At 51.6% G+C, this 25,944-nt stretch overlaps 2 protein-coding genes across 7 annotated transcripts in view; one reads left to right on the top strand and one right to left on the bottom strand.

The window, feature by feature from the left end:
- SHANK1 (SH3 and multiple ankyrin repeat domains 1) overlaps positions 1 to 5,715 on the top strand; it is a 60,202-nt gene extending 54,487 nt beyond the window's left edge. For 2 of the 3 annotated variants that reach the window (XM_054538943.2, XM_054538941.2), the window contains one exon: positions 2,761 to 5,715. In XM_054538943.2, the coding sequence (XP_054394918.1) occupies positions 2,761 to 3,478 (718 nt within the window). In that variant the 3' untranslated portion in view covers positions 3,479 to 5,715. Of the gene's footprint in view, positions 1 to 2,271; positions 2,738 to 2,760 lie in introns of those variants that run through there. The other variant, XM_054538944.2, reaches the window with a different exon arrangement.
- Positions 5,716 to 5,757: 42 nt separating this feature from the next.
- Positions 5,758 to 25,942, bottom strand: C20H19orf81 (chromosome 20 C19orf81 homolog). Of its 4 annotated transcripts, none has more exons than XM_054538951.2 (6): positions 16,487 to 16,561; positions 15,800 to 15,867; positions 9,316 to 9,388; positions 9,092 to 9,212; positions 7,305 to 7,444; positions 5,758 to 6,487 (listed from the first exon to the last, which is right to left on the bottom strand). In XM_054538951.2, the coding sequence occupies exons 1-6, from the start codon at positions 16,495 to 16,497 to the stop codon at positions 6,292 to 6,294; spliced, it is 609 nt and encodes a 202-aa protein (XP_054394926.1). In that variant the 5' UTR covers positions 16,498 to 16,561; the 3' UTR covers positions 5,758 to 6,291. The 4 variants fall into 4 exon arrangements, with proteins under 4 accessions (XP_054394926.1, XP_054394927.1, XP_024093984.1 ...); XM_054538952.2 differs by lacking the exon at positions 16,487 to 16,561 and adding an exon at positions 16,385 to 16,465; XM_024238216.3 differs by lacking the exons at positions 15,800 to 15,867; positions 16,487 to 16,561 and adding an exon at positions 25,643 to 25,942.
- Between the last annotated feature and the right edge of the window lie 2 nt (positions 25,943 to 25,944).

Genomic DNA, 25,944 nt, shown 5'->3' with positions numbered 1-25,944 from the left:
CATGCCCGGCAAATTTTTGAATTTTTAGTAGAGATGAGGGGTTTTGCCATGTTGGCCAGGCTGGTCTTGAACTCCTGACCTAAGGTGATTCATCCCACCTCCGTCTCCCAAAGTGCTGAGATTACACGCATGAGCCAGCATGCCTGGCCCTGGCCAGTTTTTCTTTAACTTTTTGTAGAGACAAGCTATGTTGCCCAGGCTAGTTTCAAACTCCCGGGCTCAAGTGATCCTCCTGCCTTGACCTCCCAAAGTGTGATTACAGGTGTAAGCCACTGAGTCCAGCCTTTAAATTTCCATTTATTTCAGTAGCTTCTGTTGTCTCTGCCCATCACCATCACAACCTACACCCCATGATGAACAAAAAGTTATTAACAGGCTGGGCATGGTGGTTTATGCCTGTAATCCCAGCACTTTGGGAGGCTGAGGCGAGTGGATCATGAGGTCAGAAGATCGAGACCATCCTGGCTAACACGGGGAAACCCCATCTCTACTAAAAAAAATACAAAAAATTAGCTGGGCGTGATGGTGGGCACCTGTAGTCCTAGCTCCTCAGTAGGCTGAGGCAGGAAAATAACTTGAACCCGGGAGGCGGAGGTTGCAGTGAGCCAAGATTGCACCACTGTGTTCCAGCCTGGGTGACAGAGTGAGACTCCATCTCAAAAAAAAAAAAAAAAAAAAGTTATTAACAAAGGAGACTGGAGCGAGACCTGCTTATGTCTTTTCCTTGGTGAGCTGCCACTTCTTTCTGACAGTCCCTGAAATCTGTGAGTCCCTTGAAGCCAGTGTGGTTCAAGACAGGATGCAGTTATAGGTGTGGTTCTAGAGCCCACCTTCTCGGCTTCCAGTCCCAGCCCTGCACTTTCTACCTGGGTGATCTTAGGCAAATGAATCCACCTCTCTGTAGAAGGGGAATGGCCTAGTGCCAGCCCAAAGAGTTTTTGAGAGGATTTAATGTGTGCCATTGTTGTAACATGGGATGGGGGAAGAGGGGGCCTCAAACAAGAGCCCAGCAACTTCTACATGCGGAAATACGGGATGATGCAGATGCTTCCCAGAGCAGTCAGGTAGCTGCATCACCACAGAACTCGAGCCCATTCAAGACCTTCTAGTCCTAGAGAAAGTAGAGTTACATTTCTGGTTCAGATACACAGAGGGTTGGAAGCAGTTTTTAAATATCCTTGTCCATCTACAGAGTTCACTTGAATTCTGTTTGAAGGTCTGCTATCCAAATGTGTCTGACCTTCAGATGTGGGTTCAGGGAGTGTATATTTGGGGCAACTTAAATCTATGCTCCCAGGTTGAAAAAAAAAAAAAGAAAGAAAGAAAGAAAAGAAAAAGGAGGCTGGGCACAGTGGCGTGCAGCTGTAGTCCCAGCTACTCAGGAGGCTGAGGTGGGTGGATCACTTGAGCCTGGAAGGTTGAGGCTGCAGTGAGCTGATATCACACCAAGGCACTGCAGCCTGGGGAACAAAGTGAGACCCTGTCTCAAAAAAAAAAAAAAAAAAAAAAGGAGAGAGAAAGAAAAGAAAAAGGAAGTGTATATTATCAGAGCAACTTGAATCAATGCTCCCAGGCTGTAAAAATAAACAAACAAACAAATATGGGTTTATTAGGCCTGTAAGAACTGAATGCAATTCCTTGACTATTCTTAAGTATTCTGGTTAGAGGAGAGGATTTTTTTTCTTTTCTTTTTTTTTTTTTCCACTGCTTGTAGCAGCAATAGGAACGATGCTTAATTCAGTCAATAATTGCATTAATTATTGATTCATGACCTATGTGTGCAGAGTGCCCTTCTGGGTGATGGGATCCCCTGCTGGACAGGACAGGCAAAGACTGTGCAACTCCATAGGGCTCATAGTCTAGGGACATAGGAGTGGGGGTGGGGCAGTAAACAAAATAATTGCAACCATCCTACAAAAAAAGCTACCACAATGGGATGGGTGGAGAAGGTCTCTCACTTAACAGGCAAGATGGGCAGAGTAATGAAAGTGGAGAGGGAGCAGCTGCCCAGGGCAAGAGTGAGCCAGGCAGGGGGAGCGGCCAGTTCAAAGGCCCTGAGGTGGGACAGTGCTGGAGGGGAGGGAACGAAAGGGATGAGGGGAACCTTTTTCTCCCCTTGTTTCTTCTCTCTTTCATCTCCCTCTCTTCATCTCTCTCTCTCTGTGTCCCCTGTCCCTTCCATCTCTCTCCCCTGGATGCTCACCCTTTTTTTGTCTCTCTCTCACTGTCTCCCCATCTTTCACTCTGCTATGACTGGCCATAACCTGAAAGGCAGTATAGAATAGTGGTGAAGAGCTCAGACTTTGGTGCCATATAACCGGGCTCTGCCACTTCCTGTGTGTCCTTAGGCAAGTTATTTAACCTCTCTGTGCTGATAATAATAGTAACCTGCATCAGGGCTGTCGTGGGGATTAAACTGAGATGCAATCATGTAAAGCACTTAGAACAATGCCTGGCACACATGAGCATCAGTAAGCGGTGACGATTATTATTATTATCACTTAATGTCTCTTTTTCTTTCATCTCTCTTAACTGTCGCCCTCTCCCTGTCCTCTCATCTTTCTTTCCCTTCATTTGTTTCCTCGACGGCCGTCTTACCCTTTGCTCCCTCCATTTCTTCCCGCCTCTCTCCTCCATCTCTCCCCCTACCCTTATGTCTCTCCTCCTCTCTCCCTATATCTTGACCTCTGCCTCTTTCTCACCCCTGCCCTTGCCCCCTAAATCCCTGTCCTCCCCCACTGCCCCCTTGTCACATTCCAGACTCTCCGACGATTCCCAGTCCTCACTCCTCTCCAAGCCTGTCAGCAGCCTGTTTCAGAACTGGCCCAAACCACCTCTGCCGCCACTCCCCACCGGAACAGGGGTCTCCCCTACAGCCGCTGCGGCCCCAGGGGCCACCTCACCCTCAGCCTCCTCCTCCTCCACGTCCACCCGCCACCTCCAGGGCGTGGAGTTCGAGATGCGGCCCCCTCTGCTCCGCCGGGCCCCCAGCCCCTCGCTGCTGCCCGCCTCGGAGCACAAGGTCAGCCCTGCGCCCAGGCCCTCATCCCTGCCCATCCTGCCTTCCGGACCCCTCTACCCAGGCCTCTTTGACATCCGTGGCTCCCCAACTGGAGGGGCAGGAGGCTCGGCTGACCCCTTCGCCCCAGTCTTTGTGCCGCCACACCCGGGGATATCCGGGGGGCTCGGGGGAGCCTTGTCAGGGGCCTCGCGCTCCCTCTCACCAACCCGCCTGCTCTCGCTGCCCCCGGACAAGCCGTTTGGCGCTAAACCTCTGGGGTTCTGGACCAAGTTCGACGTGGCTGATTGGCTGGAGTGGCTGGGTTTGGCGGAGCACCGAGCCCAGTTCCTGGACCACGAGATTGACGGCTCCCACCTGCCCGCCTTGACGAAGGAGGACTACGTCGATCTAGGTGTGACCAGGGTGGGCCACCGCATGAACATCGACCGGGCTCTCAAATTCTTCCTGGAGAGGTGATGGCTGGCCTGGACGGACCAGCCCCGTCCACAGAACTGTAGAGCCTGCTGGCCTCTTGACCTCTGACCCCTGACTGTCATTCTCTCCCCGGGCCAGGGACTCTGTTCAAACTGCGCCCTGCCCTCGTCTCCCAAGGCCAGAGGTCACCAGGTGGCCCAATCCAGGCCGGACATTTGCACCTCACTGAAGGGGGGCAGCTGACACAAGAGTGTGTGTGTGTGAAGCGGGGAGCGGAGGTGGGATAGGAGAAATGACAGAGGGGAATTGAGAAGGAGGGAAGGGCCTATTCTGGGGGGAGGGGATGGACAGAGCCATAGAGGGTCAGCCCTGAGCCCGATTGGATGGGGACCGTCCCCCAGGCCGCAGGGGAAGGGGGTGCCCTCGGATTCCACCACCTGCCGCCCCTCTAACAACCCTTCCCACTCTCTCCAGGCCCCTCAGCTCTTCCCCCTTCCCCTCTCCCCAGCACACACAGCTGCCCCCCTCAGCCTCTTGCACGCTCCGTAGCACGCCTGCTCACCTCTCTCCCCTCCCCTCCCTGGGCTGCAATTTTGCACAAATTTGCCCTCTCGCTGTCTTGCACATTCTGCCTTTGCTTCTGGCTGGCGAGGCCCGCTCAAATACACTCTGCTCTCCTCGCACACGCTGCATTTCCTTTCTCACGCTCCATGCCTCCTTCTCTGATTCTCGCTGCTTACACACTTTTCCCCTACCAGGGCCCTCCTTTACACACTCCATTTCACATCTCCTCCTCCCCGCTCGCTCTGGACCCTTGTTGCAGACACACTTGGGACACATTTTCCCTCCCCCTCACAGACTCCATGCACATCATTCATTCTCTGGAGTGCCCTGCTCTTTGCTCAGCCCTTGCACACTTGCTATCTTATGCACCCCTCCTGACACACTCTTACCTCCATTTTCTTATGTTGAAGCACTTTCCCTTCTTATTCTTAAAAATCCCAGATTCTTCCACTCCCCACTTCTCCCCTCTCACCGCGACATTCCTAGCCCCCCACCCCCCGCCTTCCCTCTTGCCCCTTTTGCACCGTCACTTTTGGTCACACCTTTTGCACACTTGCCTCCCAGAAACTGTGTTTCTCTCACAAATGCTCATTCTCTTCTTCTTTGCCAGGCTCCCACTCCTTTGCCCCTTTCTGTTTGGAATCTTTGCCCTTCTGCATTTTTTATTCTTTTGTGAACCCTCTTGCACACTTGCTTTTGCACACGCGCCCCCCCCCCCAGCATTTTCAATGCTCTCTGGAAGCCTTGTTTCTCCCCTTTAATAATGTTCTTGCACACCAGGACGTGGCTGCACACTGCATCTTGTCTTTTCTACCTGGATGAGAGCTCTACCACTTCTTTCCTTTTGCACACTCATCTCATTCCATGCACTCTTGGGCTGTAACTGTCATTTCTTTTCCTGACACGCTTATTTTTTATTCCTGTTGACAAGCAGCTCTTGCAGCCATTCTCATTCGGATTCTCTTACCTCCTTAAGCTCTTTCTCTTCCTGGTCAGAGAAGACCCTATGCACACTGGCTTCCTGCTCACCATGCTTCCACACTTGAGCCTCTCCCTGCCTCCAGCCCTCACCCTTCCTCACATCCTCCCTCTTCTGTCTTTCCTGGGCCATCTGTCCATCCCTTTTGCACGAAGATTCCCCTCTCCTAACCTGTCCACTCCAAGAAGCTCCCTCTCCCTCCAGCATGGCTGTTCCTTCCCGCACGCTTCCTCTCTCCGCTTATTCCCGGGGCTTGGGAATGTCAAGCCACCCCTACCCCTGAAAAGCCCCCTCCCCTGCTGTGGGTAAAGGGGGGAGGGCATTGCCCTCAGGTCCCCCCCCCATGTTCAGCTGCCAAAGAAGGGAGCTCCCCCTCCTTCCCCAAGCCCATTCCCCCTCTGCTGCCCCCTACCCCCGAGAGGGGGGTGCGCTCCGTCCATGAGGGGAGGGGGCTTGCCCCCTCCCCTCACCATGTCAGGGATCTGCGGGGAACCTCGTGGGAGGGTCGTGGGAGGGGGGAGGGGTGGTGAAGAGAAGGGCAGAGGCCGCGCTGGACCCTACCCGCCCCCTCCCCCTTGTCGGATGCCCCCAGTCCGCAGGGGGCCTGCGCGGCGCCCGTCTATCAAGGGCTTGTTCATTCTGGATGGGTGCCGCGGGGTTGGGGAGGGTGTAGGGGGTGGGGGGGAGGAGAGGTCGGGGTGGGGAGTGGGGAGGGACCGAATGCGGGGACAGCGCGGGGTGGAGAGGAGAGAAAAAGCAAAAAGAGGAACAATAACAAAAGAAGAAAATATAAAAAACAGAAAAAAAAAAAAAAACAACCCTAGAACACACAAAAAAATCCAGAAAAAAACCTGAAATAAAAGCCCGAGAATTGTCTTCCAAGGGGGGTGGGAGGGGAAGAGGAGGGGGGCGGATGAGGACGTCTGATTCTCGCTGAGACAGAGCTCGGCACGCGTTGAAAGCCCCGGTGCCCAGGTCTTCCCTTTCGCGGGCCTCAGTTCATCCCTCAAGGGATTGGGACCCAGGCGTCCACGTACAGGGACTGGAGGAAGATTAGGGAGGCGGGATTATAACATGGGGGTTCATTCCTACCCCCCATCACCTCCCTTCCCCTGACTCCCCACCAAGATTTTGCAGAGAGAAATGGCTTTTGTACCAGGTCATTCTTTATAATTAAACTCACAGTATCCACCCCCTCGAGCCGGACCCGCCTCCTTCCTGGGAAGGCAACGCCCCCTATCCTCCGGGGCTCCGGGTGGGTTGCCCCAGCCCGCGGGGCGGTGCGCAAGCGCTGCCGGGGCCGGCCCGGGCGTCAGGCCTCTTCGTTCGGCTCCGCCCCCAGGGCCTCGAGCATGCGCCGCCGGACCAGGGAGCGGCGCAGGTGCAGGCGGTAGTCGCCCAGCAGGAGGTCGTCGTGGCGCACGATCTGGTGCGCAAGCCCGCGGGGACTGAGCCCGGAGCGCAGCAAGCGCGAGCGCGTCTGGAAGTCCGTGACCGTGATGAGCCACCTGTAAGGGGGGTGGGGACGGAAAAGGAATTCGCAGGTCGTTTCAGCCCTGGCTTTGATCGTCGAAGAGTCCCTGCCTGGTCCCTGGAGTCGTTTACAGGCCCTGGTCCAGGGGACCGTCGCTCCGTCCCTAAACTCCCCTCTAGCCCTGCCCTCTCGCCTGGGTCGCTCTAGGCTCCTTAAGCTCTCTTAGCCTGGTTCTGCGTCCTAATCACTGTTTGTTGAGGCTCCATCTCAAACCGCTCCAAGGCCCGACCCTCCACTGGCGACTGCAGGCTCCGCTCTACCCTAGGCACTCCAGGCCTGTCCCCACCGTATCACCCCTGGCCCCACACCTACTATGTGCTCAGTCTGTTCCACCCCCTCACAGCTGCCTTTCCAGGCTCCGACCCCTATCCCGGTCACTACTGGGTCACTCAAACTCGGGCCCCTACTCACTCGAGATCCTTCCTTCTCTCTGATCTCACCGGACCCTACCTCCAACCGAGCTCGCTCTTGGCCCCGCCCCTCAGTGGCTCTGCACCAATCTGGCTCTTATCTAGTCCCTCCTGGCCCCGCCCCCCACGCTGTCACTCCACTGTCGCCCCGCCTCACAACGCCCTTACACCAACCACGCTCTTATCTAGTGGCTCCGGGGCCCGCCCCTCAGCACCCTTACACCAACCACGCTCTTATCTAGTCGCTCCGGGCCCCGCCCCTTCATGCTTTCACTCTTGGCCACGTCCCTCAGCTCTCTAAAACCAACCACGCTCTTACCCGGTCGCCCCGGGCCCCGCCCCTCCCGCTCGCTCCAGGCCCCGCCCCCGCCGCTAACTCACCGGTTCCGGCGGCCAGCGGTCCCACAGATGACGTTCATGTTCTCAAAGCGGATGCTGCTCACGCGCCCGCCCTCCATGGCCCCCGGTAACTGGGCCTCCAGGGCTTGTAGCACCTCCAGGTGGGTAAAATCCTCCTCGGGCTGCGGGTGTCGGAGAGAGAACCTCAGCCCGTGACCTCCTGGTTCATTTTGGGTTCAGAAGTCACCACCCTAGACCCCACCTGCAGAACCTGCCACAGAGTTCCAGGTGGCATTTGAGGGGCAAGGATCGCTCTTAATCCCAGGGTACTGTCTCTATTGTCAAAGGAGACGACAGATTATCTCTCAGATGGGAAAGCATCTACTGTCACTCTAGGTCATTCTCCAAAATAATCAATTCTCACCAAACCAATTTGCCCCAAAGTCAATGAACAGTTGGTTGAATGATTCACCAACTTAGCCAACTTTACGAATCTACCAAAAACTTTCCCAGCAATTTGCAATGGATGCGACTAAAAGCTCTTGAAAATTTCTGCCAGGATTTAAGTTACACACCTTTCCTTTTATATTCGTATTAGCATTTTAAGAATGTTCAGTAGTCAAAACATAAGGGTCATAGGGGTTTTGATGTCTTGTCAATCTAACATTCAGAAACATGTACTGATCACTAAAGACATTTGCATCACGTGATTAGCATGTCAAGGGTGATAACAGTTGTCATAGCACATAAAATTGCTGAGGAACTACAATGAAATGAAAATTTTCACTATTTCACTGAAAAATGATGTCACTTCCAGAAAGTCATTCCTTGAGTGGGGTGAGAGGGGAGGCTGGAGAGTCCTTTGCTCAAAGCCACAAAGAAGTGGAGTGATGGGGTGGAGACTGATCCCTAAAACAAGGACAGCAATCCCTGTATGCAGGGTGGAGAGTTACACGGATTAGCTGAGAGGGTACCTTGGAGGCCTGTGCCTGGCACACAGTAAGCACTCATTGACATCAGCTCTTCTCAGTCAATTATTGAGTGCCTGGGACCCTAATATATACCTCTTCTGATTGAAGGCAGGGATGACCAGTTTGCTGAATCTGTCAAAAACATGACCTCTTTCTTTCCCTCCCTTCCTTCCTTTCCTTCCTTCCTTCCTTTCCTTTACTTTCCCTTCCTTCCTTCCTTCTTTCTTTCTTTCTTCCTTCCTTTTTTCTTTTTTTGACAGAGTCTCACTCTGTCACCCAGGCTGGAGTGCAGTGGCACGATCTCGGCTCACTGCAACCTCCACCTCCCAGGTTCAAGCGATTTTCCTGCCTCAGCCTCCCCAGTAGCTGGGATTCCAGCCACCTGCCACCACACTTGCCTAATGTTTGTATTTTTAATAGAGGTGGGGTTTCACCATCTTAGCCAGGCTAGTCTCAAACTCCTGACCTCAGGGGATCCACCCACCTCGGCCTCCCAACGTGCTGGGATTACAGGCCTGAGCCACTGCACCCGACACACATGGGCTTTTTCTTGAGTTTTTGTTATATTTGTAAACTTCACCGAAGTGGATTAGTAGGACTCCTTTTGTCCTCCCTCCCTGCCCCCCTCAGCCTCCCCTTTCTTTGCCTGATGGTCTCCCCTCTGACATGAGCAGTAGATTTCATGACTGACCCTTTGACAAATTCACAATCAGTTTTCAGCAAACTGTCCTGGTGCCAAGCCCACAGTTTATAAGCCAAGAGCCTGAATTTAAACTCTGGCCACACTGCTTCTCAGCCTGTGCCCTTCCCACCACCCCACCAAAACTGTGCAGAAAATAAGGGCCCAGGTCCACTCACCAAGGTCTCCATACAGAGGCAGAGGGGCTGGGCAGCTGGTGGTGTGGGGAACTTCCGGATGCACGGGAGTTCTCGGTCCAGTGCCTCGTACTCTGCAATGACCTGCCGCAGGTACTGCTTTCTAGGGAGAGAGCGAACAGGCAGGGACCTCTGAGGTCAGGGTTCGCTGCCGTCACATTTGGGGAAGCAGAGGATAGAGGTCATGGGGGCCAGGGACAACTCACGAGGATTTGATGGGCCTGCCCAGGCTCCGAGCCTGCATCTCCTCTGGGGTCTCCAGGTCCATAAGGAGGGTTCCTGAGGACAGAGAACCCAGTGTCAGCTGCCCTGAGCCCTCCTCAGCCATGATTCTGCTTAAATGGCCATCACCAATTGCTTGCCCATGCCACACCCAGAATAGCTTGTATGCCAGATATTGAGTTACTGTCTCTTAGCTCCAAACTCCACCCCACGACACTGGCTCTGTGATGCCTGGGTTGAGACTCTACTAACCACATTTCTCCTTCAACAGCTGGGTTCCTATTAGTCTCTGCCTAACAGGGGTGCCAGTGGGAACCCGCAAGGCAGGAGGAAGCAGGAGGAACTTGCTCCTTTTTGCTTTCTCTTCTAGTCACCCCAGCCTTACTTCTTCACTGTGGCAGCATCACTTCAGTAACAACACTTGAATCCAGTTTTCAGTTTTTTGTTTTTTTTTTTTTGGAGACGGAGTCTCGTTCTGTCACCCAAGTTGGAGTACAGTGGCGCGATCTTGGCTCACTGCAAGCTCCGCCTCCTGGGTTCACGCCATTCTCCTGCCTCTGCCTCCCGAGTAGCTGGGACTACAGGCACCCGCCACCACGCCCAGCTAATTTTTGTATTTTTAGTAGAGATGGGGTTTCACTGTGTTAGCCAGGATGATCTCAATCTCCTGACCTTGTGATCCTCCCACCTTGTCCTCCCAAAATGCTGGGATTACAGGCACGAGCCACCGTGCCCAGCCCAGTTTTCAGTTTTTCCAACACTCTCAGAATCAGTCTCCTGATTGGAACTTGACAGATAATAGTTCTCAAATATGGACCCTTTTTGACCACATCACCATCAGCTAACTGGTCTCTCTCTTATGGCCAAGTGCTATTTGTTCCATGCACTCCATTTTCCCCTTCCCCTACAATCCTAGAGTTTTACCCAGCACATGGCTTCCCAGCTGGAGACAACAGTTCCCAGACTCCCTTGCAGCTAAGTGTGGCCATGTGACCATGCTCTCACCAATGAAGTGTTAGCTGGAGTGAGAGGTGTAACTTTGGAGTCATTTGCTTAAAAGATTACTGCTTTTCTTGGACTCTGCCCTTTCTCTTGGACTGGAATGTGGATTAGCAATAACCCAGCTTCCACCATGTTCAGATATGGCAAGCAACAATATGGGAGGAACTCTTATCTTTAAATCTTCTCACCAAGCCAAGATGTCCCACCAACACTGCCTTTCATTACACAAGAGAGAAATACACTTCTGATTCTTGACCAGCTGAGGCAGGTAACATAGCAACACCCTATCTCTACAAAAAAAAATTTTTTTAATTATCTGGGCATGATGTTGTGTGCCTGTAGTCCCAGCTACTGAGGAGGCTAGGGTGGGAGGATTGCTTGAGGCCAGGAGTTAGAGGTTGCAGTGAGCCATGATTGTACCAATGCACTTCAGCCTGGGTGACAGAGAAAGAGAGAAAGAGAGACAGAAAGAGAGAAGAAAAGGAAGGAAGAAAGGAAGGAAGGAAGGAAGGAAGGAAGGAAGGAAGGAAGGAAGGAAGGAAAGAAAGGAGGGAGGGAGGGAAGGAGGGAGGGAGGGAGCTGGGTGCGGTGGCTCACTCCTGTAATACCAGCACTTTGGGAGGCTGAAGCGGGCAGATCACGAGGTCAGGAGTTCGAGACCAACCTGGTCAATATGGTGAAACCCCATCTCCACTAAAAATACAAAGAAGCCGGGTGTGTTGGTGTGTGCCTGTAGTCCCAGCTACTGGGGAGGCTGAGGCAGAAGAATCACTTGAACCCAGGAGGCAGAGGTTGCAGTGAGCCGAGATTGCGCCACTGCACTCCAGCCTGGGCGACAGAGTGAGACTCCATCTCAAAAACAAAAAGAGAGAGAGAAAGAAAAGAGAGAGACGGAGGGAGGGAAGAAGGAGAAAGAGAGGAAAGGAGCAAGGGAGAAAAGAAAAGAAATACACTTCTGTCTTATGGTGTTGTGTTTTGGGGTGTCTTTGTTATAGCTGCTGAAAGAGAGGAAAGCAGACCCTGACAGCCAGGCCCTGCTCTCTCCTGCCGAACATAAAACATTTCCCATAACACCAACACCAAGCAAGGCTGCTCTGTGACTATGATGGACTGAGACAAAAACAAGACCACTCCTGAATCACGTCTCAACACAACAAACATGAACATTGTCCAAACCTCAAAAATGACCAAAATCCCCCACTCCCAGCTCAGAGCTGATGGCTGCTTTTTCATTAACCCTGCATTAGGTCCGTCTACCCCTCCTGGTTCCCGATAAGATGAAGATTCCCAGTCACCGGCTTGCCTGTGCTTTCCATCAGTCTCTCCCATCCAGAGCAAAGCCCCACCCCCGTGAACCCTCCCCAAAGTCACCTGACACAGCCCGGCTCTTACAATAAGTCCTTGCTAACACCCTTCTACTGAGACAACGTGTGTGTGTGTGTGTGTGTGTGTGTGTGTGTGCTGTCTCTCTCATTACAATAAGTCAACACATTCAACTTGGTTTAACTATAGTCAGTGGTGTGCTGGTATATGTTTCACAACGGGCTCTCTTGCACACTCTCACACACATACGTGCGGTAGACACTTACTTCAGGACCCACCCCCAGACCTACTGGATTCAAATCTACATTTTCATAGGATCCCCTTCCAGAAATACCTACCCTCATTATTTTCTTCCAGCCATACCGGCCTCTCTCCATCCCTCAAACACAGCCATCCCCTCCTCAAGTCTGTCCACTTAATAATATAACTGTGTGCTTACTGTCCCTTTTACATGCCAAACACTTTTAAAAATACTTTCCATTGTGGCCGGGCATGGTAGCTCACGCCTGTAATCCCAGCACTTTGGGTGGCCAAAGTGGGCAGATTGACTGAGCTCAGGAGTTCGAGATCAGCCTGGCCAACATGGTGAGATCCCGTCTCTACTAAAAATACAAAAAATTAGGCGGGCATGGTAGCGCCAACCTATAGTCTCAGCTACTCTGGAGGCTGAGGCAGGAGAATTGCTTGAACCCAGGAGGCAGAGATTGCAGTGAGCCGGGATCATGCCACTGCACTGCATCCTGGGCGACAAAGCAAGACTCTAGTGCCAAAATAAAATAAAATAGAATAGAATAAAATACTTTCCTTTGCATCCTCACAACAACCTTCTGAGGTAGTGTTGTTTAACACATGACGAAACAGAAGCACAGAGAGGTTAAGTGACTTGCCCAAAGTCACACAGCACAAAATGATAGAATAAGGATAAAAATGTAAGCATCTGGATCCAGTGTGCGTGTTCTCAATCTCCCCAGGTGGCTTCCTCTCACCTCACTCTCATCTAGTCTCCTAACTCCTCTCCCTCTCCAGTTACCCCAGCAAGGTAGAATTTTGAAATGTAGATCCGACCCTATGGCCCCCTTCCTCAAAACCCTCCCAGGACTTTTCATTGTCTTTGGGATGAATAAAGTCCAAAGTCCTTCCAGTGACCATGAGACCACACATGATCAGACCCTGCTAATGTCTTAAACCTGATCAAGCACAATCGTCCTTTTCATCTGCTGCAGTCCAGAAACGCTGTTTTTCTGTGACTTGGACTCTCTCTGACCCTTCCTGCTGCAGGATCTTGGCTAATGCTGTAACTCTGCGTGGATCTCTCTTCCCCCTCATTTGACTAATCAAGTCTCCCTGAGGGTCCACTGATGCCATTCCTCATAGCACAGTATGTTTGTACTCATAGTATTGCAATTTTACCTTTATTTCTATGATTCCCTAATTATACTCTGTCTTCCCTACATCTTCTGAGCAACGTAAGGGCAGGGACTTGTCTTTTTGTCCCCAGCATCTAGCAAAGTGCCAGGCTTATCGTTGTCCTTAGTATTTATTGAAAAAAGCCTGAAATGTGTGCACTTTGTTTGGGCCCTAATTTAAACAAGCCAGCTATAAAAAATACAATTTTGAGATAATTAGGGAAATTTAAATATGTACTAGGTATGAGATGATATTCAAAAATAATTATAGGCTGGGCATGGTGGTTCACACCTATAATCCCGGCACTTTGGGAGGCTGAGGCAGGAGGATCGCTTGAGCCCAGGATTTCGCGTCATAGCAGTGAGCTATGATGGTGTCAATTCACGCCAGCCTAGGTTGCAAAGTGAGTCCCCGTCTCAAAACAGTAAATTAATTTTAAAAAAATAGCCTTGTAAAAGTGTTAAATGAATCAAAAAGTAACTCTAGCAGCATCAAAGATGCATGTGAAAAAAGGTGAATACAATAGTTTCTCATGAAATATGACATTAGAAATAAGAACTATTTCAACAGAGTCTCGCTCTGTTGCCCAGGCTGGAGGGCCATGGTGCAATCATAGCTCACTGCAGCCAGGAACTCCTGGGCTTAAGGGATCTTCCTGTCTCAGCCTCCCAAGTAGCTGGTTAAATTTTTTTAACAGACATCTCAGAGGGCCCCTGTGTGCCTTGGAGGATGCTGGGGACCAAGAGATGAATGAAACACACCTCTGCCGTTTCAGAACTCTCAGATAAAGCGCAATGTGTGTTTCAATGAAAGTGTTACAAGGTGGAGGGAAAGCCCAGTCTCCCAGTCTAGGGGCAATCAGGGAAGGCTCCCTAGAGGAGGTGTTGTCCACAGTGAGACCTAAAGAATAAGAAGGTATTTACCAAATAAAAAGGTGGCAGAGAGAAGGATGTTTCACATGAAGGGCCTAGCATGGGCCAAGCTTTTTGAGCAAAAGAGAAGAGAGTCACCTGCAAGAACTTCCCAGAATTCCCTTGAGCCCCAAGACTAAAGAGCGCTTATTGCCATTGGAGGCTATGAATGATCTGTGAGATGGCGTGTTTCACGTCTCTTCTCCCAGCAAGAGAACAACCCAGGCCGTTTCATCCATTAGGCACTACAGGCAAAATGCTTGGGGCCCAGGGGCTTTCTAATGGCCTGTGCTGAAGTTTGCAACCTGATCAACTAAAAAATGTTATTGGTTCCACAACGCTGCAAAGAAAACAGCAAAATCGAAATGAACAAACGTTGATCAACAAAACTAGCCAATTGGTCGACTCAACTCCACTTGACTTTTCTGGAGCTACATATAAATTACACGTCACGTGGGTGCCTCAGTCTAGGCTAGAGATGGTGCATCGTGGGGTCTCCAAAAGAAAGATGCCTTCAAAAGCACTAAAAGAGACCTAAAGGCAGACAAACAACGTCTGTTTTGCCATCAGGGCATTTGTTCTGCCTCGAAGGCTGAGGTGGGAGGATCACTTGAGCCAGGAGCTCAAGGCTGCAGTGAGTTTTGTTTTTGGGTGTTTTTGTTTGTTTTGTTTTTTTGAGACAGTCTCCTTCCATCACCCAGGCTGGAGTGCAGTGGCACAATCTTGGCTCGCTGCAGCCTCTGCCTCCTGGGTTCAAGCGATTCTCCTGCTTCAGCCTCCCTAGTAGCTGGGATTACAGGCACCTGGCACCACACCTGGCTAATTTTTGTATTTTTAGAGATGGGGTTTCACCATGTTGGCCAGGCTGGCTTCGAACTCCTGACCTCAGGTGATCCGCTCACCTTGGCCTCCAAAGTGTTGGGATTATAGGCGTGAGCCACCACACCCAGTCCTGAGTTTGGTTTTCTATTACCTGCAGTTACATGCTTCCTCACTGAGATACTATTCCATAAATGTTGAATGAGTGTGACTGCATGAGCTGTGCTACAGCACAGAGTGCTAGCAGGAAGTGCTTGGCTAGGAGCTTGAAGTTGTCAGCAGGGGTCAGACCACACAGGGCCTCAAAAGCCAGGCTGGAGCTTTGGGACTCTGTCCTAGAGGTGACGGGAAGCTAGGAAGTGTTATGAGCAAGGGACAGCCAGGGTCACTGCTGGAAGTCAGAGAGACCTCTCTGGAGCCATGGAGGGATAGGCAGGAGGAGAGAAACTGGGGACCAGGGAGGAGGTGAGGAGAGGGTCCACATGGAAGAGGATGAGACCTGGGACAGGGCTGCGGGGACAGAGAGGAAGGAATGGGGAAGGGAGAGTCAGAGGGCAGGAAGATGGGTCCTGATGGGCTGTGGGAGGGAATTGTGGGAGGTGGAAGGATGGCACCAGTGACTGGGTTGGCGGTGGGGCCATTTGAAAATGGAAACCAGGAAGGAGAGCAGCTTTGGGGGAAGATGCTGAGCTCAGGGTGGGAGACAAGACAGTGAGGTTACCTAGGAGAAGAATGGCCTCAGAGGTGTTGCTTAGGCCCCAGAGGCTCATGGGAAATGTAGTTCTGAGTCCAGGGCATTGGCCAAGGAACTGCAGAGGCTCGTGGGAAATGTAGTTTGAGGTCCAAGGGGGCCGCTCTCCAGGAATCTGGTGAATCCAGGAATGTTAGGGATGGCTTTCACTTTGGAGTGCCAGTGACTCGCTTAAGGCCACACTGTGAGCCAGGGCTACTACGCACTACCTGGATGGAGGAAGTCCACCCCTTCCCCAAAGACACAGCTCAGTACCTGCCTTCCTGTGCATGGTGGAGCTGCCCATGGCAGGGGAGCACACGGGCTCCACCTCTGGCTGCATCCTGGGAAGGTGGGTGAAGGATGTCTTAGGAAGGTGGCGAGAGAGGCTCTGACTGGGCCACCTGCCCCAGCTCCTTCTCCCCGCCACTGCCTCCTCTACCTCCTCTTTGAAGCCCCGGGGTAGAATTACAGAGGAACTGGAAGGCTGAGACCATGCGGAGATCTGGGTTCCCCTGACCTCAGGGACTCCCTGTGTGCCCCAATCCCTTCTTTCCCATTTCCCTGTTTTCCCTCCTATCTCTCTCTGTCTCCTAGAGTCTCTTTCCCCGCCCCTCTCTCTCCACCTCCCTTCCTCATTCTGTCCCCATCTCTCTGCCCCCCTGCCTCCTCCTCTCTGTCCCCACGTCTCCACCACTCTTTTGCTTGATTTCTCTGCCCTGCTCCTCCCTCCTTCTCTCCTGGGCTCCATCTCTTCAGTCTCCATCAGTTTCCCCAGCATCTCCCCAGGCCCCCGTCCCTCCTTGTCTTCATTGTTTTCTGCCTCTCCCTAACCCCGTCACCCTCTCTCTGTCTTCCCACCTTTCACCAGTCTCCTTGCCCCATCTCTATCCTCTCCTAGCTGCCTCCACTGCCCCCTTGAGCCCCCCTCCCCTCCATCATCCCCTTTCTGTTCCCACTTGCCCTCTGCTCATCCCTGCCCCAGCCAGGAACTGGTTAGAAACAGGAGAGATTCCAACGGAACTGGGTTCTCTAGGGGGGAGGGGATGGTGGGCAGGGGGCCTGGTTGCCATGGTGCCTCCAGAGGGAGGGGGAGGGGCAGGGGCCTGGACTCCTGGGTCTGAGGGAGGAGGGCCTGGGGCCTGGAATCCTGGGTCTGAGGGAGGAGGGCCTGGGGCCTGGACTCCTGGGTCTGAGGGAGGAGGGCCTGGGGCCTGGACACCTGGGTCTGAGGGAGGAGGGCCTGGGGCCTGGACTCCTGGGTCTGAGGGTGGAGGGCCTGGGGCCTGGACACCTGGGTCTGAGGGAGGAGGATCTGGGGCCTGGACTCCTGGGTCTGAGGGTGGAGGGCCTGGGGCCTGGACATCTGAGTCTGAGGGAGGAGGATCTGGGGCCTGGACTCCTGAGTCTGAGGGAAGAAGGCCTGGGGGCTGGACACCTGGGTCTGAGGGTGGAGGGCCTGGGGCCTGGACACCTGGGGCTGAAGGAGGAGGGGACTGGGGACCTGGACTCCTGTGTCTGAGGGAGGAGGGACTGGAGTTCTGGACTCCTGGGTCTGAGGGAGGAGGGGGCTGGGGGCCTGGACTCCTGGGTCTGATGGAGGAGGGCCTCGGGTCTGAACTCCTGGGTCTGAGGGAGGAGGGGCTGGGGGCCTGGACTCCTGGGTCTGATGGAGGAGGGCCTGGGGTCTGGACTCCTGGGTCTGAGGGAGGAGAGGATGGGGGCCTGGACTTCTGGGTCTGGGGTCTCCTGGGGCCTCTCATGCTAGAGAGAAGAGGTCTAGCCATGTAGGTGCCTGTTCAGCATCCCTTTCTCTGGGTCTGCAGAGCTCTCAGCAGGAATTATGGGAGAGGAAGCTGGACCTTCGCTTATTTATTTTGTCTGTCCTTGCAGTCTTTGTATCTCTTTCTCTTCCTCTCTCTCCACATCCAGATGGTCTCTGGACTGTCTGTTGTTCCTGCTTACTAAGTATTCGTTCTAGGTAGTGGCACCTTGATTTCCTCAGTGATTTGTTCAGTGGCGAGCTTAAGAATCAATCTAGGCTACAAAGTCAACCTTTGGACTTTTGCTGGACCTGTTAGAAAACAGGCTTTTTCCCCTGTGGTTTTGGGACTGGTCAGAGCCAGGGTTGGAGCTCCCGGGGCAACCACATCACCATGCAGGGAGATAACTTGCCTGAGAGCAAAGACAACACGAGGGAAGCATAGCCCAAAGATACAGACAGTTGGATTCCTGGAGATGATTGGAACACCTGGATCCAGTAATGCCTGAAGCCCTCATCCACCCAATAAAGTTCCTTTTATGCTTAGGTCAATTTGATTTGCATTTCCATTATTAGCAATTAAAACAGTCCAGACTGAAATAGTCTTACTCAGTTCTGAGGGCCCTGACCCCCTCCTGGCATCTTCACATCTGTTTCTCTCCCATCAAGCTGTCTTCCATTTCCAGCTGGCAATTTTATCTCAGCAGGATGGAGGACATTTTTGATTGCCTCGACCACAGGCACACCTGACCCTCACAGCCTATCTGTCTCCAAGTTCTATTGCTTTTGCCTCTCACCTCTCTCTGCTCCTTCCTCTCCTCTCTGCTCCCATAGCTCTAGCAGCCACTCAGACTTCATCCTTTCCTGCTGGGACCCTTGCCCCAGCCTCCTTTTTTGTTTGTTTGTTTTTGAGACAGGGTCTCATTGTGTCCCCCAGGCTGGAGTGCAGTGGTATGATAACAGCCTTGACCTCCCAGGCTTAAGCAATCCTCCCACCTCAGTCTCCCGAGTAATGGGGACCACAGGCCCACACCACTACGCCCAGCTATTTTTTTTTTTAAGATGGAGCCTCACCGTGTTGCCCAAGCTGGTCTCAAACTCTGGGGCTCAAGCAATCCTCCCACCTCAGCCTCCCAAAGTGCTGGGATTACAGGTGTGAGCCACCACGCCTGGCCCAGCCTCCTGGCTGCCCCATCCTCCATTCTCTTACCCTCATTCCTCTCCCCACAAGTGAGGCTCCAGAGGGGTCTTTCTGTGCCCGGAACTGACCTGCCCCTGCCCTGCTCACGGCCCTCCCAGGGCTCCCCAGTGCCTTGGACAAACTTTCAGCTCCTCACCTGGGCTGAAAGAGCTGCATGATCTAGCCTCACCTCCCTCTCCCAACCTCACCCCTCCAAACATTCTCCAGCTACCCTTTATTAATTATTTTATATAAATAATCCCTCCCACAGCCAGGCGTGGTAGCTCACGCCTGTAATCCCAGCACTTTGGGAGGCCGAGACGGGTGGATCACGAGGTCAGGAGATCGAGACCATCCTGGCTAACACAGTGAAACCCCGTCTCTACTGAAAATACAAAAAATTAGCCAGGCGTGTTGGCAGGCGCCTGTACTCCCAGCTACTTGGGAGGCTGAGGCAGGAGAATGGCGTGAACCCGGGAGGCGGAGCTAGCAGTGAGCCGAGATCGCGCCACTGCACTCCAGCCTGGGCGACAGAGCAAGACTCTGTCTCAAACAAAATAAAAAAAAAATAAATAAATAAATAATCCCTCCCACACATCCCACCTTACTTCTGTCTCCACTCTTTCCATACGCTGTGTCTTCTGCCTGGAATGCTCTTCCAACCTTTCCCCATGTCCCCAAATGCCCTCATCTTTTAATAAGAAGCTCAAGTGCCCTCTCCTCCAGGAAGCCTTCTCTGACTCATCCTCCTACCAGTTGTGTTTTCTATCTCCTCCTCCCGCCTGTTTTTTTTATCTGCTCCTTCTCCAGACCTCTGAACACTGTCCCCCGCCCCATCTATCTTGCTCAGAAATTTGTTTCCTGACTCATCTCTGGCTCTCCGGCATCACCCCTCAAGGGCCAGGCTTCTGGGAAGTTCAGGACACGTGAGTTGAAGGAATACATGATTATTTCTCTCTATTTCTGTGACCCACACTCAGTGGCCCCCAACCCCATCTGCCCTGTCCCTCCTGGTCTTCACGAGCCAACATAAGTGGAAGAAGAGAACGTGGGCTCTGGCATCAAACAGACCAGCATCAAATGCTGCTCCCAGGCTGTGCAATGTCAGGCAAATGTCTTCCCCTCTCTGAGCCTCGTCTTCCTTATCTCTTGCCTTCCTCAATGCTACCTTCAAGGGCTGTTGGTGCTTAAATGAAGCAAGGTACAGCAGCACCCCCAAATCAGAGCCATGCACCAAGGAGGCACCCAAAAGGAGGTAATTTCCTTTCCAGTCCTCTGACTCTGCATCTAGCTTTGGCTGGATGTCATTGTCTCTGCTCCTCTGCATCTCTCTCTGCTCCTCTGTGTCTCTCTTTTTCCCTCTGGGATTTGGGACTCTATGTCTCCATCTGTCTGTGCCTCCATTGCTCTCTGTGTCTTTATGTTTCTTCCCTTCTCTCTACCTGTCTCTGGAACCCTACCTCATCTCTCTGTGTGTCTGCATTTGATTTTTGTGGGGGTTTGGGATTTGTGGGGGTTTTTTTTTTTTGAGACAAGGGCCCAGGCTGGAATGCAGTGGTACAATCATAGCTCACTGCAGCGTCAACCTTCTAGGCTCAAGCGATCTTCCCGCCTCAGCCTTCCAAGTAGGTGGAACTACAGGTGCACACACCACGCCCGGCTAATTTTTGTATTTTTTTGGTAAAGCTGAAATTTCACCATGTTGTCCAGGTTGGTCTTGAACTCTTGAGCTCAAGCTATCTGCCCACCTCGGCCTCCCGAAGTGCTGGGACTACAGTGTGTGTCTGAATTTGAATTCCTATATCACATGTTTCTGTATTCCTATATCTCTGTCTCTCACTGTCTGCATCTCTATAGATTTCTGTATGTCTCTGTATCTCCATCTTTCTCTCCCTGTCTTTCTCTCTGTACATCTGTCTCTGTCTCCATCACTCTATTTCCCCATCTCTGTTTCTGTGTCTCCATCTCTCTTTCCTTCCCTTTCTCTCTATGTCTCTGTCTCTGCCTCCATGACTTTGCCTATTTCCCCATCTCTCCGCTTCTCTGTCTCCACCTCTCTATCGCCTTGCCTGTCTCTCTGCCTTACTCCGACCGACTTCCCTCTGCCACTCAATCCATCTCTCTGGGCCATCCCTGTCCCACTTCCTGGCCTGGTGCCCAGTCTAAAACACACATCCCTGAATCAGCGTTTTCCTCCAATTCCAGAAATACTGTCAGCGCCGCAGTGGTGGCAGGGATGGCCATAGCCCTGGCCAAAGGGTGTGTCTCCCTACCTCCCCATTCTCAGTGTTTGCTCTTCCCAGGGGGAGCACCAGGAGAACAAGTGAGTCTGTGTTTACACACATGTGTACATGCCTCTGAGTGTATCTGCATCTACCTCCAGGCACATTTGTGTGTGAATCTGTAGGTATTTGTGAAAACTCATTCAATCAGTCATCCATCCATCCATCCCTTCATCTATTTCTCCAACATCCTCCCATCCATCCTCTAACTCTTCATCTATCTATCCAATCATCCATTCAATCATCCATCCCTCCACCTAGCCATCCACTCATCCCTCCCTTCATGTTTCTCCAAAATCCATCCATCCTTTATCTAATTCTCTATCTACATCTACCCATCCGATCATCCGTCCATCCACCCAACCCTCCACTCATCCATCCCTTTATTTCTGCAGCATCCATCCATCCATCCATCCATCCATCCTATCATCCACTCATCCATCCATTCCTTCATCTATTTCTCCAACATCCGTCCATCCTTCCATCCACCAATCCATCCATCTTCTATCCATTCAACCACTTACTCATTCATCCCTTCATCTATTTCTGCAGCTTCCATCCATCCCATCCAACTATCCACTCATCCATTCATCCATCCCTTCATCTATTCCTCCAACATCCATCCATCTATCCACCAGTCTATCTATCCTGTATCCATCCAGCCATTCACTCATCCATCCCTTCATCTATTTCTGCAATATCCATCTATCCATCCCCACTCTAACTCTTCATCTATCCATCCAATCATCCATGTATGCACCCAATCATCCACTCTTTCATCTATCCATTCCTTCATCTATTCCTCCAACATCCATCTTATCCATCCAGCCATTCACTCATCCACCTATCCATCCATCCCTTCATCTATCCTTCCAGCATCTATCCAGTCATGCACCCATCCATCAATACATCATAGATTCATACATTCCTCCACTTATCCATTCACATGTTCATTCATTCAACCAGCCAATAAGTATTGAGTGCCTACCATGTGCCAGGTACTGTGCCAGGCAGCTGGGACACAGCTATGAACAAAACAAAGTGCTACTCCTACGGAGCTTGTGTGCTTGACAGTCCTCAAGGTGCCAAACTCCCTCCTGCCCCCAGGTCTTACATGAGCTCTTCCTTCTCCCTGGAGCATTTCCCCTCCCCTCCCTCATCTTCACCACCTGGCTTATGCCTACTCATCCTTCTGAGCTCAGCTGAAAAGTCACTTGCTCAGGAACTTCCTTGACCTCTCTCAAACACACAGCACAATGGATGTTCCTTCCTAGCATTGATCCTATAAGGATCCTAGTATGTGTAGTTATTTGATTATTTTCTGTCTCTTCCACTAGACCATGAGCTCTTCCAACCCTGGAATTTTAGTCTATTTTGTTCCCAGATGAGTCCCTGCTGCCTAAAAAAAAAAAATGCCTGGCACACATTAGGTGCTCAGAAAGTATTTCTCAAATGACTGCATGAATCGAGTTGAATGAATATGGAAGGTTCTACCTCTGTCTCCTGGCCCCCTGTCTGGTGCTCTTTATATTGTTCTGTACTCCTAGCAGCAGTAGCATGCAAGTCCTCAAATGGGTCCTAGATGCAAACAGCATGGTGGCTAAAGGCAAGGGCTCTGGATTCAGATCAACTCCGTTTTTTGTTTTTTCTTTTTGTTTTTTGAGACAAGGTCTCACTCTGACATCCAGGCTGGAGTGCAGGGGCACAATCATGGCTCACTGCACTCCAGCCTGGATGTAAACGCACATCCATCTGGGGGGATGCAAGAAGGCACAAGGATGGGACTCTGGGCAGCCTCCATTTCCCCACAGCCTCGACTTCTGGGGCCCAAGCAATCCTCCCACCTCAGCCTCCCCCCAAGCAGGTGGGACTACAGGTGTGTGCCACCATGCCCGACTAAATTTTGTATTTTTTGTAGAGATGAGGTCTCACTATGTTGTCCAGGCAAGTCTCGACTCCTGAGCTCAAAGGATCCTCTCGCCTTCGGCCTCCCAAAGTGCTGGGATTACAGGTGTGAGCCACTGCACCTGGTCCAGACCCATACAGTTTTTAATCTCCACTCACACTTTCCAGATGTGTGATCTTGGGCAGAGCACTTCCCTTGCTGAGCCTCAATTTCCTCACTTGTCAAGTCCAGCTAAAGTTTAAATGAGCAAATGCATTTAATTTTTATTTATGACAACACTAAACACTAGCCATTTTTCCTAAGCACCTTCCATGAATTTAATTTAACCCTCAAAACAATCCGATGAGACAGGATATGTTTTTTTCTTTCTTTTTTTTTTTTTTTTTTTTTTTGGGACAGAGTTTCACTCTTGTTGCCCAGGCTGGAGTGCAATGGCATGATCTTGGCTCACTGCGACCTCTGCCTCCTGGGTTCAAGTGATTCTCCTGCTTCAGCCTCCCAAGTAGCTGAGATTACAGGCATGTGTGCCACCACGCCCAGCTGATTTTTGTAGTTTTAGTAGAGACGGGGTTTCTCCATGTTGGTCAGGATGGTCTCAAACTCCCAACCTCAGGTGATCTGCCAGCCTCGGCCTCCCAAAGTGCTGGGATTACAGTCATGCGCCACCGCACCCAGCCAGAGTATGATTTTTTAAAGTATTATTATCTGCACTTACAGAGAGGGAAACTGAGGCATGGAGAATATAAGTAACCCCTCCAAGGTTGCACAGAGAGGGGAGCAGAGCTGGGATTTGAATCCCAGTGCTCTGCCCCCAAGTCACACAGAAAACCAGTGCACTACGGCTGCCTCTCAATGCCTGGGCAGCCTCGGAATCTGAGCGTCTCTTTGGAAACGTGTCATGGCAGCCTGGCAATCCCATCTGTGTGCCCATCTCTGAGTGTGTGCATCTCTGCGTGTCTCTCCCTGTGAAACAGGGCTACCTGTGGACCCTGGGCAGACTCAGCAGGGTTCAAGGGTCGGGCTGTGAGAGTTGGCATCAGGACCTGCACTCGTGGTCTGTAGGTTTACACCTGCACATGCTTCCCTGGGTGTAAACGTACATCCATTTGGGGGGATGCAAGAAGCCACAAGGAAGAGACTCTGGGCAAACCTGGGAGGCATTTCTGGGGGTTCCTTGGTAGGATAATGGCTGCAAAATGTACACATAGGCAGCAATAGGGGTAGGGTGTAATCTAATTAGAGGGAGGGCCCAGGATGCTTGCTTAAGGTTGTATTTGCAGAAGCAGCAAGCAATTTTTATTTTATTTACTTATTTATTTTGACATTTTTATTTCTTGCTCTAAATATTTATTTATTTATTCATATTTATGTTTATTTTTGAGACAGGGTCTCACTCTGTCACCCAGGCTGGAGCCCAGTGGCACAATCTTGGCTCACTGACTGCAACCTCCACCTTCCGGGTTCAAGTGATCCTCCTGCCTCAGCCCCCCAAGTAGCTAGGACTGCAGGCATGCATCACCACACCCAGCTAATTTTTGTATTTTTTGTAGAGACAGGGTTTTGCCATGTTGCCCAGGCTGGTCTTGAACTCCTGAGCTCAAGTGATCCGCCCACTTGGCCTCCCAAAGTGCTAGGATTACAGGCATAAGCCACCACACCTGGCTATTTATTCTTGAGATGGGGTCTTGCTTTGTTGCCCAGGCTTGGTGGAGTGCAGTGGTGCAATCATAGCTCACTGCAGCCTCAAAATCCTGGGCTAGGCCGGGCGCGGTGGCTCATGTCTGTAATCCCAGCACTTTGGGAAGCCGAGGCGGGTGGATCACAAGGTCAGGAGATAGAGACCACGGTGAAACCCAGTCTCTACTAAAAATACAAAAAAAATTAGCCGGGCGTGGTGGCGGGCGCCTGTAGTCCCAGCTACTCAGGAGGCTGAGGCAGGAGAATGGAGTGAACCCGGGAGGCGGAGCTTTCAGTGAGCCGAGATCGCGCCACTGCACTCCAGCCTGGGCGACAGAGCAAGACTCCGTCTCAAAAAAAAAAAAAAAAAAAATCCTGGGCTCCAACAATCCTCCCACCTCAGCCTCCTGTGTAGGTGGGACTACAAGCGCACGCCACCGCACCCACTAGTTTGGTTTTGTTTTGGTTTTTTCTTTTTTTTGTTTTGTAGAGATGGAGTCTCACTATGTTGTCCAGGATAGTCTCAAACTCCTGGCTTCAAGCGGTCCTCCCACTTCGGCCTCCCAAAGTGTTGGGATTACAGGTGCCCAGCCTTTGATTTTTACTTAGAGGTTGTATTTATTTGGATGTCACTGATTGAGAGCAGTGAGGGGGCCTCCGAGCCACCTCTCCAGGCTATGTAGATCTAGATCAAGCTTGTACAACCCACGGCCTGAGGCCCGCATGCAGCATCGGACAGCTTTGAATGCGGCACAACACAAATTTGTAAACTTTCTTAAAACATTATGAGATTTCGTTTGTGATTTTTTTTTTCTCATCAGCTATTGTTACTGTTAGTGTATTTTATGTGTAGCCCAAGACAACAATGCAGCCCAGGGAAGCCAAAAGATTGGACACCCCTGACCTAGACCTTACCCAAGGGATTTAACCTCCATGGGCCTCAGTTGTCTCCTCTGTGAAATGGGAATGTCATAATTGCACCCAAAATTAAATGAGGAAACGCTTTCAAAGCACTTAGCACTTCACCACTTACAGGAAGTGACAATTGCCATTAACTGCTATTAATATACCAGAAACTGTTACTCACTGCTTTTGAGAAATATTCATTAAGTACCCAGTTGGTACCAATGTTTTGTTTACACTGACTGGTTTTTCAAACTGTGGATCCCTTAGGAAATAAGTTTACGGTGTGTATTTTGCTGATGAGGAAACGGGGCCTCAGAGCAAGAGGCGCACACAGGCAGGAGTTGGCCCAGGTGGGATTCAAACCCAGGTCCCTTCTAGTACCTCTATCCTGGCTGTGGCACTGTACCTTTGAGTCTCAGCTTCCGCTCCTACCACCGGCCTTCAGAGCGGCTCAGGTTGAAGGGCCCGAAGTCCTGGGTTCCTGGGAAGAGGGGCCTGGGGTCCCCGGACTTCTACCTCTGTGGGATAGCGGGGCGGAGAACTGGGCCCCCGGATCCTGGAGAAGCAGCACGTCACGATCCTAGATCTCTGGGTCCCCAGTGTGGAAACCCACTGGGTCTCTGCTGCCTTGGTCCCGGGCAATCTCCCTGCTTCCTTGCTGAGGCCAAGTGATTTCGGCTTTCTTGCCGCGGGTTCGGAGTGGGGGAA

The sequence above is a fragment of the Pongo abelii genome, chromosome 20 (assembly GCF_028885655.2).
Source record: "Pongo abelii isolate AG06213 chromosome 20, NHGRI_mPonAbe1-v2.0_pri, whole genome shotgun sequence".
Lineage (NCBI taxonomy): Eukaryota > Metazoa > Chordata > Mammalia > Primates > Hominidae > Pongo > Pongo abelii.
The sequence above is the reverse complement of the archived record's forward strand: the minus strand, read 5'-3'. Positions and strand labels throughout refer to the sequence as shown.

Bases quoted from the DNA above. Each gene is read 5' to 3' on its own strand.
- C20H19orf81 (XM_024238215.3), bottom strand. From the start codon at position 16,304: ATGCTGGGGAAACTGATGGAGACTGAAGAGATGGAGCCCAGGAGAGAA. The intron at 9,389-15,799 runs GTACTGAGCTGT...CTCTGTCCTCAG, and splicing joins CACCATGCACAGGAAGGCAG to GAACCCTCCTTATGGACCTG. The intron at 6,488-7,304 runs GTGAGTTAGCGG...CCCCCCTTACAG, and splicing joins ACCGCTGGCCGCCGGAACCG to GTGGCTCATCACGGTCACGG.